The following is an 11,208-nucleotide window of genomic DNA, read 5'->3' on the forward strand; positions in this document are numbered from 1 at the left end:
TATGCGTCTCACGTTATCCGCGATTGTCACAGACGAGTAAATGTTAATGAAAGTGTGACCTCAGACAAGGTTACGGCTTGTCGCCTCCCTCATTTTTAATGAACAGACTTTTGTTAAACGCATTTAGCGATTTTTTTTTTGCTGACAACGTGACTTAACTCCACACTGCGATAGTATCATTCGTTAACTTTGTGCGAATGAAACTCCAAATGATAGAGAAATGAAGAACGTGTAGATTACCTCACAGCGGTACGTACTATATCGCAGCAATGATTTTAGCAGGTAGGTGTAGTATGAGGGATACATGTATGTGAACGGGAAGAGGGCTGTCTTTTATGTAAGCGAGACTTGCAGTGAATTTGCCGAGAAAGACGCAACATACCGCTTACTTTCTGCTCTCTATAAAAATTTGTGTTCATTCCGCACTTCTAAATAATCCTGGTTCCATCTCGATATCTCAAAGAAAAATGCTTCTTCTACGCCTCCTTTCAAAAAGTTATACAACGTATATGTATGTCCAGATGGTAAAAAAACTCCAGTACAAGGGGTTGTTTGTCATTTTCGCTCTCTGCATTTGGGGTTTTTATTAAATTATTTAATATATCTCTGTGGTAAACACCCCCCTCTCTCTCTCGCTTGTAAACACGATTTCAAAAGGATCCTTTAAACCCCTAAATTTGCACAATAATTACAGGTTTAAAGGATGAACATTTTACAGGATGGACTTGTTTCCACTACTGGTAAAAATGTTGGTTTATTTGATATTACGCCTCTCTGAAACCCCCTCTCCATATTTTTGGTTTATTTGTTATAGGTTTTATATTCAATACGTGAAATAAGCAAAAGTTGACATGTCTTAAATTATTGTTTACAACATTCGGTATGGCAATCAAATGTAATATGTGTCTTACCCATTTTCAGTGTTCTTTGTTTTTTATACAGAGCAGGGACAGGATATTTAAGGAAAAAGAGGGGGGAAAGGCAACGAGATGTCAGCTAAAAGAGGTGATCACCGTCAGCATTCCATTCGTTGTTTGCCTATATTCAAGGTTTTTAATTATGTCTTCGCATTTGCCTGTGGATTTACTGTTTCGTCGTGGCTTCTCGTGGTTTATCCAACCCATGTGCTTTACAGAGAGGAATGCCAAACGCCAACTCAGATGGTGACACTTACAGATACACAAATAACTCTAACACCAGAAAGACATTTTAGTGCAAGTGACACGCCTTCCTCATTGACGCCAACCCGGACAAGCACTGCAGCATCGATCCAGCGCCCTAGTGAAGCGTTTATCCTAGCTCGAGGTATGGGGGGACGTTTGGGTAACCAGATGTTTGAATATGCCACCGCGTACGCTTTAGCTTTATCAAACAACATGACTGTCAGGTTGCACGCCGACTTTTTTCGAGACGTCATAAAAATCTTCAACTTAAAAGACAAAGCCTTAGACGTATCTAACTTTGATGATTACCCATTTGAAGAATACAAAGTGCTTCAGTGTGAGGCAGAGACAACTTCTTATAACCCAAACTTTAAAAACATCAGTCGCACGAAAACCATGGTCCTTGGGTACTGTCAGTCGTGGATGTATTTTATCCACGTAAAAGAGCAAATCCGTAGAAGGTTTTCGTTCAGTAAATCTGTAATGAAAACGGCTACTAATTTCATCAAGCATGCTATTAAGGTGCACAAGATGGAGTCTCCCGTCGTCATCGGGATCCACGTTCGAAGGGGAGACCACGTCAGTGACTGGGGGATGGAGTACGGCTACGTGGTACCAAATAGAACGTACTTCCAAAGAGCAATGTGGTACTTTGATAAACGGTACATAAACACTCTCTACCTTATCATATCTGAGGACACAAACCAGACACCGACCTGGGCAGAAGTTAACATTGTCCACCCAAAACTACTCCACGGCAGTAAACAGGCAGCTGAGGTGGACCTGGCCATTCTGTCTCTGTGTAACCACACCATCCTCAGTGCGGGGAGCTTTGGATGGTGGGGAGCGTTCCTTAATGGGGGAGAGGCCGTATACTTTAATCAGTGGCCGAGACCAGGGTCACAAGTATCTGCAGAAGTCAGAGGCAATGAGTATTTTTGTCCGTGGTGGATTGGAATGCCTAATTAACCAAACTGTTTGTGAGATTTGGATTAGGAAATAATAGTGCTTAGTTCAACGGCTTTTCTCTAGATCTCAATGTCATGGACGCTAATAACGTGTCGTCCATACATTTTCTGTTGACTTGCAGGGATAATTCTTTCGCAAAGGGGAGATCAAGATCAAGAACTTCTTGGGGGAATAGACTCCGCAACATCACCACAAACAGTTTTGCTATAGAATGAAATGTGATAATTGTGACAAACTGGCTTCTCTACCACATTGGTCTCTCGCTGACCGTCTTCATCAACTGCCAAGGCAGTGCATATCTCGCCAAACACGCCTCTTCCTTCCCATTCTCTCTCTCTCTCTTGTTCTATTTAACATATTTATATATTAATTATCGTTTGTGAGCGATTTTAACATCTCAGTTAAACAACCTCTGCATATTTCAAAAAGAACCCAGACTCTGAGAGTTGAACAAACAGTTAAGTTGATAAAGATACGAACTTAACTACTTAACACATCAAAATATAGTTATGATGTTATCATTTTAATTATTTGTCTCGTTCTTCAACTATAATATAGAAACCGCTGATACTGATGAGCTGACAGGAGATGACACCAAACGTTAGAACCTGGACGATGCAAAACTTAGTCCAAAAAGTCTGAAGTGTTAAATATAGGAGGTCTTCATTTCATTTTTGTTTGCATAAAATTAATATTATGATAACATAATATTAAACGTAATAATTTTTACGACTTCCACAACGATATACAATCTGATGACAAAAACGTGCTGCCGCCAGACAACATTACAACATTAGGGGGTGGTCGCTGCTATGAATCGGTATATATAAAGGGCATTTTTTTCGAAATCTCTTATAAAATTACATTTTTACATTACAGTGGCACCCAGTCAACACATTAAGTCGAGCTGAATAAATTCAGAGAGGGAAAAACACAAGCATACCATTGCCCGAAAAAATATGAAAAGGGCGGTGATTGCGGTGATATTTCTTTTAATTCTGCATCAGTATATGATTGTCTTTAACTGAATTTGAATCAATTTCAACTTTCATTTGAGATTCTATATATTTTGAGAAGGTAGCGATTGGATGTTTAATAAGCATGTTGTATGGGGTTTATCTATTTGTGGTAAAAGGGGGTATAAAAAAAGTCATAGCAAAACTGGAAAGATTAGAAAAAAGCGGTTGCCTTGCCGACTTGCGATCCAGGGTCCTTTGTCTTTCATTCAGTTGACCTACTAATAAAATAAATAAAATAAAATAATAAAATTAAAATCCTACTAATAAGACATGTTGGAGAGCAAAAATGATGAATTCCTGTTTTTCAAATGTATTGTTATATGAGTAGTTGCCATGGGAATTGTTAAGTATGTTAAAAATATGACAAACTTAGTCAAGAATGGATTTTTAAAATTTCCTAAGTATGAACACCTGCTAACCTAGGAAAATGCTACAGTTGTGCCTCTGCCTCATCAAGCACAATGCTACATTAAGTTAGGTGTCATTTCTAACACATTTGCTTTCAGAAACCCACCAAAGCCAGCCACAGGAGGGTTCGGGGAGTTTGACAGAACCGCCCCTTTTGCTGGGAAAAGGTCCACTCTGGGTAAAATTTGATCTAGGTACATGAAGTTTTTATGGGAAAAGGTCCACTTTTTCACAAAAAGAACCCCCCTTTTGAAATTGCTGGCTACGGGCCTGGGATTTTGAAGAGTTGAATTTGAGATCTTACTGCACCAAATGGCACCTCTAAAACACCTTGCACCTGCAGCAATAGGGCAAGGGTTGGCTTCACTTCGGAGGCCTTTCATTCTTAAAAAAAAATGGAGCCCCCTTTCAAATAATCCTGCATCCGCCCTTGCCCGGAATATTCCAAATATATGTGAATGATAGCTAGTTCCTTCATGACAAGTAGATGAATTCTGTAATATCTTCTTCAGAGCATAAAAAGCAAGAAATACCAGTCCCGTGAGTCTTTCCTGGTGGACATCAACCAGATGGTGGAGAATAGCAAGCTGTACAATGATGGGTTAAGCATGTGCACACATGCACGCACACGTAATTAATACAGAAACTGGGATTTAGGGCAGTGTGGTATTATAGCAGAATGCGTGGTATTTTAGTAGTAAATTGGCAAATTCATTTGAGAAAAAAAGAACTTACAAAATGAAACATTTCTACATTACTATCCCACAAAATGACTGTTGTTATGTCACTCCTAAAAAAGGCATTTTTTTGTGATATTTTGCTTTTTATTTCCAGGAGTAAGAAGTGTTCTGACATTAACTGCCCAGGCCATGTTGAATCTGTGCTTACAGAGGTTTGCAGAGGTGACCTGTTCATTTAATGTTGTTATTATGATGCATAAACTGTAAAGTAACTGTGTTTTCAAGATAATAAAATTGAAGGCAGTGAATGAACTCAATTTTGTTTCTGCCATATCCAAAGACAAATCACAAGTCCAGATATATATATATATATATGGTATGCATTAAAAAAAATAAAGATTAATTGTCTGTACATCTGTTGACTTTATCTGACTAATTTCACTCTTGCAGAAAGAAGATAAGCTGATGAGGCTTGAGAAAGCCATCAACCCACTTCTAGATGATGATGACCAAGTGGCATTCTCCTTCATTCTAGAAAATATTGTCCAGACAAAACTCAAATTGGTGGATAATGTAAGGATCATGTATTGATGTTTGAGGAGTAAAATCTCTCAGTTATTCTGTTTAACTGAAATCAAGAATTAATGCGCATAGGCCTGTATAACTGAAACTAAGAATAAGCATAAATATATAGCATAAGCATATAACTGTGTTACAGAAAACGAGAAAGTAATAGTACAGTAAGCATAGAACTGTATGTGGTACAGGAAAACAAAAATAAGTATAAGGCTGAATGTCCCTTGATGGTTTAACCTGGCATGACTTGTTGGTTTGAAGTACTGTAATTTAGATAGTGCAATTGGAATAGAGAGATTTCATAAGAAAGAATGATTACTAACATTGATTTTACAGTCTTGGCCCTTTCACCAGCCTGTAAACAAGAAGTTTGTCAAGGATTACTAAGAGATTGTGAAGAACCCCATGGACCTGAGCATGTTACTATGGAACATACAATGTCATAAGTACCACACGCGCAGCCAGTTCCAGGAGGACGTGGATCTTATTTATGTGAGCAGTATCAAGTATAATGGTGGCGATAGTGCATACACGGCCACAGCCAAACAGATATCTGATGTGTGCAGAGAAACTTTGGCAGAGGTGGGAACTTATTGCAGTAGTCAGCCATAATGTGACATGTAGATGTGCTTTTGAATTTCAAGTTTCTTGTAAATGAGAGAACAGTTTCATTAGCTGTGTATGTATCAATTTAAATTATTGTTTTTCTTTTTATCAAGAGCTTATAAAATATGTTGATATATGACAGAAATATTGGAGGTAATATCCACATATTTTATAAGCTCTTGATAAAAAGAAAAACAATAATTTTAATTCAAGTTTCTTATTTTAAATTACTGTTATTATGATGATTGAGATGTTGATGGATACGAGTGAGTATCACTCTCAGGTAAAAAAAATCAAAATCTGGAATTTGACAGTTGGATTTTAGATTATAATATTCTCAGCAGTTCTAGAAAGGATATCTGGTTAAAGTAAGGGAATAGTTGAAACCCTAAAGATTTTTTTGTGTAAAAGTCTAACTCACAATGTATGCCTTTAACGTGAAAAAGATTGGTTTTGAATTCCAGCCAAATAGATAATGAGCTGTGGATCAGCAGGCCAGGCTTTGGTGAACCTCTATTTATTTTCAAATTTTGTTCTCAGAATGAAGAACACCTCCTTCAACTTGAGGAGGGGATTCGTGCAGCTCAAGAGGCAGCTTTGGATGCCGTGGAAACGGATAGTATCATGACCAGGTCTTCTATGAATGATACCTCTATGATGGGTAGGTAAATTTCATGATTAACAGTTCTTTTAGGACTGATACTTATTTGAAGAATTAGTTTATTGAATTTTTTTTCTAAGAAACACATAATTTGACATTATAGCACTTTGGTACTATATTTCAAAGGGCAAATCAAATAAGTCAAGAAATGTAGATTAATTTTTTGTTTTTAAGATTAAATTTGTTTTTGTTATGGCTTAGTATTGTGGACATATTGGAGTACGTCTATCCGTTTCTTGTGTCTGCTATAGGTGCGGACAATGAAAGTATAGATAGTTACAGTGTGAGAGAGAATATTACCATAGAAGGAGACAGTCATATGCAGGCAGACGACAGCAAGTTTGAGATGATGGAAGAAGGAGAAGACCGCAAATTTGGAGATGAATCACAAATGCTGAGGGAGGAGAAGAAGGATCCAGGAATAACAATCCACAGCCTTTTGATTTTGATGAGTTTTTGAATGACTGAAAAAGTGATACAAATTGTAGAGTGATCTAAAGGAATTTTTTTCAAAGGTTACTAAAAAACAACATTTTAAATTGTAGGGTGATCTAAAGGGATATTTTTCAAAGTTTACTTAAAAACAAAATTTTTAATTGTAGAGTGATCTAAAGGGATATTTTTCAAAGGATACTTAAAATGATTATCATGCTGGAAAGAAATTCTGTAGCAATTGAAATTTCATAAATATAAGTATCATATCTTTAAAACTTTCTCATGTCAAATATTCAATCTGTAAACATATAACAAAAGGCTTTTTTTTATCAATCATTGTTCAAGATATGTTAGCAGAAAAAAATGTAAATAATATTTGTAATAAAAGAGTACAAAGCAGTCTGAAACATTTTCTGTGCCTGTACATAGTTTATTCTTTGACTGAAACAGAAAGTTGACTAAAAGAAAAATACTTTTTAAAAAATAATAATATAAAATAGGTATATTTATAACATCCTAATATTTGAAGCCCTTTAAATGTAGATGGAGACACTAGTTTAAATCTTAACAGTAAAAAACAGAAATGGAAAGTTTCAAAGCTGTATAAAAGCCATAATTTTCTCAACTGTTTTAATAGAGATAAAATTGCTAAAATTTCCAACAAAAAAATTCTCCCATTGCTATAAAAAATTGTTACATGCCTTGAACAGACTGTCACTGAGTAATATAATAATAATAATAATAATAATAATAATAATAATAATAATAATAATAATAATATATTTATTTCAAGTCTAAAATCCATAAAATGTTCAATAGAGTGTACAACATAAAATACAAAAGGTTTATAGAAAAAAAATGGTTAAGATATATATTATATAATTAAGAGCTAAACTAAATTGTAATAAACAGTAATTAAAAGTAAAAAATCCAAGGTTTCTTTAAAATTGTAAAATCTAAAATTCATGAATAAAATGTCTTAAAAATATGAGTTTTCAATTCCTTTTTAAAAGATTCTTGTGGTTCTATTTGTCTAATAAAAATTGGCAACTTATTCCACTCTACTGGTGCAGCTACACAAAATGATATGTCACCATATGATTTTAACCTTGGTTTTGGAACTTTCAGTAAAAGTTTGTCACCAGACCTCAGGGATCTTTGAGGGCTATAATGTTTGACTAGATCAGTTATATATGGTGGAGCTAGATTATAAAAAAGCAGCATGTGTAAAAACTAAAACCTTAAATAAAATTCTGGCCCTAACTGGTAACCAGTGCAGCTGCTTTAAAATTGCAGTGATATGGCAATCCCTAGGCTGTAGCATTAAAAGCCATGCTGAGATATTCAGGATGCATTGTAATCTTTTGATCTTATCATCTGGACATCCATATAATACAGAATTGCAGAAGTCCAGCCTGGAAGTTACCAATGAGTGTATAACAGTAGCAGCAGATGATTGATTCAGATATTTCCTTATGGTGCCAATATTCCGAATGTTGAATAAACAAGACCTAGAGATGTTGGAGATCTGTTTGTCCATTGAAAGTGTAAAATCAAAGTATAATCCTAAATTTTTTACATGGGGGGAGGAAATTGCCATACTAGCTCCAATTTTAAGTTGCAAGTTGTGAGCAAGGCCCTTGTTGTCGGGTTGAGTAATGACTACAAATTCTGTTTTTCCATCATTTACCTTCAATTTGTTTGAAATGAGCCAACCTCTGAGATCTGATATGCAATCAACAATGGTATTCACAGACAATGCTAGCTCATGGATGTTACAAGATGTGTACAACTGGGTATCATCTGCATAAAAGTGGTAACCTATCTTATGATAACGCAGAATTGCTCCAAGAGGTTACGTGTAAACACAAAACTTTAGAGGGCCAAGAACGCTCCCCTGAGGAACACCAAATAAAAGCTGTGAGAGTTCAGAAAGCACGCCATTTATATTAACTTGATGCATTCTCCCAACAAGATAGGATTGTAAAAGATCTAAGGCCTTATCTCTAACTCCTACACCCTGCTCTAGAAATGTCAATAAAATATTATGGTCTACTGTATCAAAGGCAGCAGACAAATCTAACAGTACCAATAACATAGCGGAATGTTTGTCAACGCCACTTAACAAATATAATTCTAATATCCCCTCTCAGTCAATATATTATTATCATAAACGTCTTTCTGCAAAACACTCGGCAAAAAAAAAAAAAAAAAAAAAAAAAAAACATAATTGGTGTTGGTTAATACTTAATACAGGTATCACCTTACGGTTGCGCTGAAGTATTCTTATTATTGATTTCTCATATCCTTCACAGTGGCACGATATATCTTTTATCCAGACATAACCTTTTCAATTGTTATTAAATTTTCCTTTAAACTCTAGCACACACACTACATAAAACTCTTTTAGCGTGAATTTATATATATATATATATATATATATATATATATATATATATATATATATATATATAAAGGAACATAAAGACATAAACAAAAGAAATTATTAAGACCTGTAAATACGATAATATACAGCGAAACTAATTTGAAACTAATTGCAATGAACATTTGAAATGCAATTACATCTAAATCTATGTGAGGCTTGTGAACAGTAATATTACTTCACACCTGTCTTTTTTTCATGGAAATGAACATTTTTAAATTTGAGTTAATTACTGTAAATTCTATTTACAAATATTCACAGACAGCCAACAGAAAAAAGAACTAATTACCATAGGTCTTAAAATGTTACAGTAGGTTAGATTAATCAGCAGGGTACAAATTATTGGAACAGCTAATCCTACAAAAAATATAGAAAATGTCAAGTAAAATCACACCTAATTAAGCCATTATCCTCCCCTTATATTAATATCGTGATGAAAATGATTAAAAGTACAGATATAAAGTTGTGATCGTACTGAGATACATTGTACATTTAATAACGGATACAATATACATTTGTTAAGAGGTTAAACAGTGTAAGTAAGAGAGTTAAAGACTGCATGTGTTGTTCAATAGTAAAAAAAGAATAAGGGAGTATAGTTATCATTCCTTCAGGATGATACAATGAAAAATTTGTATTAATAGAAATTGCGACCTACGGTCAAGTATCATACCATTGCCTATTCAGAGAATGATTACAATTAATAATGACGTAATGATGGAAAGTTATGGAAAAATGGATAATCATAGACATTGTGTAATAGCTGAGGAATTATTACATTACCAAATAAGGTAATGTAGGAGAAAGACTTTATGATACATCATGAAATTGGAATGACGCTCTATAGGATAAAAAAGAATACATTGTAACTGGAAAATAAGAATATACGAATAAATTTTTTAGGCTCCCAAAAAGATGTATGTTCTTCATTAATAGTACAGGCGAAATAGCGGTAGGCCTACTATATTAATACAATGTGAGAAGTAAGATACCTCACGCTTGGTCTTAATTTTCCGACACCTTCATAATTGGTCTACTTTTCTGCCATTTACGTAAGTTTCCCTTCAAAATAAAATTCATTTCCATTTTCTCAGATGTTGATGTCAAGTTTTTATTTAACAAAATTTTTATCCACAAACTATTTTAACCGAAGCGATCAAATCTTAATAATTTAAAGAAAGCCTCCCTGAAATTCCTATTCAGCATTCCGTAAATAAAGGGATTAATTACAGACCCGAGGCACATACATTCAATAGTAATGTTGAAAAGAATATTAAAGGTGTATCTATTATTTCTGAAGTACCTCTCGCACAAAAATAGTATCATAGATGGAATGAAGAGTAACGTAAAACTGGCAAGGATGAGTGACGTCATCTTTGCTACCTTCACTTCTACATTTTTCGCGGCTTTTCCAGGCTTGGCACGATGCTGATGGGCGGCGGGAGAAGAATTTTGACGATCTTCTCGTGGTCGAGGATTTTGTTTCAAAACGAAAACAGTAGTCGGAGCTGACCGTTTTCCCTTTCCTTTCCCCTTTGTTGGAGCATCTAACATTGCGGGGCTTTTTGGGTCAGCTCTGAATAAAGGCTCTTTTCGAGTTATCGACGTGGTTTTGTAAGAACACCCTGCAATATCAGTCATAAGAGGCACCGACGTTTTTGATGTTGAAGGCATCGAAAAGTCTGGGTGGTCCACTTCTCGTCCAAGCCCAATGGGATCATGCGACAAAACACTCTCATTGGTTTGATGGCAGTTTTCAGAGTTTGTGTAACTCGCGATCTTTCTTTTTTGCTGCTGAACATAGCGGAAAATGGCGATGTAGAACCCGAACGCTGCCAGAAGACATACCGGCTGGTGAGGAATAATGATGTAGCGCACGAAATCCGCTTGAACTTTACTCGATCTGCATTCTACGCCGGGAGACCAACTGTTCCAACCAAACAGCGGGGGGAGATTGATGAATACTATGTACAACCACGTGCACCAAATAGTAATAATAAGTTTTTTGCTTGTCACCCATGTCGGGTATTGAACATGTCGACAAATCTTCATAAATCTTTCAAATGCTATTAGCACCTGATGCAAGAAAGAGACCTCCATCATAATGCTGAAGATGCATATTTTCATAAGGCATGTGTACTTGTCAAATGAAAGATGGCGCAGAGACGGGAGGCTTTCAATCAGATACGCCGTTAGTATGTTGTACGGTATGCAAATAGCGCCCGTGAGCAAATCTGCTACGGCGAGG

General features: G+C 35.6%; 3 protein-coding genes across 3 annotated transcripts; 2 read left to right on the forward strand and 1 right to left on the reverse strand.

Annotated features, from left to right (window-relative positions):
• The first annotated feature begins 510 nt into the window (after positions 1–510).
• Positions 511–3,483, forward strand: LOC106159547 (galactoside alpha-(1,2)-fucosyltransferase 2-like). Its single transcript, XM_013535855.2, has one exon. The coding sequence runs from the start codon at positions 990–992 to the stop codon at positions 2,130–2,132; it is 1,143 nt and encodes a 380-aa protein (XP_013391309.2). The 5' UTR covers positions 511–989; the 3' UTR covers positions 2,133–3,483.
• On the forward strand, positions 3,234–6,929 carry LOC106159537 (uncharacterized). The gene is made up of 6 exons (XM_087007985.1): positions 3,234–3,260; positions 4,072–4,189; positions 4,394–4,461; positions 4,690–4,812; positions 5,962–6,082; positions 6,334–6,929. Exons 1-6 carry the CDS (start codon positions 3,234–3,236, stop codon positions 6,540–6,542), a joined length of 666 nt encoding a protein of 221 aa, XP_086864111.1. The 3' UTR covers positions 6,543–6,929.
• A 2,800-nt stretch (positions 6,930–9,729) lies between these two features.
• Positions 9,730–11,208, reverse strand: LOC106159514 (5-hydroxytryptamine receptor 1B-like). The gene has a single exon (XM_024076706.2). It carries the CDS (start codon positions 11,085–11,087, stop codon positions 10,104–10,106), a length of 984 nt encoding a protein of 327 aa, XP_023932474.2. The 5' UTR covers positions 11,088–11,208; the 3' UTR covers positions 9,730–10,103.

The sequence above is a fragment of the Lingula anatina genome, chromosome 3, assembly GCF_051362555.1.
Source record: "Lingula anatina isolate TDL-2025a chromosome 3, LinAna3.0, whole genome shotgun sequence".
Taxonomy (NCBI): Eukaryota; Metazoa; Brachiopoda; class Lingulata; order Lingulida; family Lingulidae; genus Lingula; species Lingula anatina.

Bases quoted from the DNA above. Each gene is read 5' to 3' on its own strand.
- LOC106159514 (XM_024076706.2), bottom strand. From the start codon at position 11,087: ATGAAAATATGCATCTTCAGCATTATGATGGAGGTCTCTTTCTTGCAT.
- LOC106159537 (XM_087007985.1), top strand. From the start codon at position 3,234: ATGTTGTATGGGGTTTATCTATTTGTG. The intron at 4,462-4,689 runs GTGACCTGTTCA...TCACTCTTGCAG, and splicing joins GCTTACAGAGGTTTGCAGAG to AAAGAAGATAAGCTGATGAG. The intron at 6,083-6,333 runs GTAGGTAAATTT...TGTCTGCTATAG, and splicing joins GAATGATACCTCTATGATGG to GTGCGGACAATGAAAGTATA.
- LOC106159547 (XM_013535855.2), top strand. From the start codon at position 990: ATGTCAGCTAAAAGAGGTGATCACCGTCAGCATTCCATTCGTTGTTTG.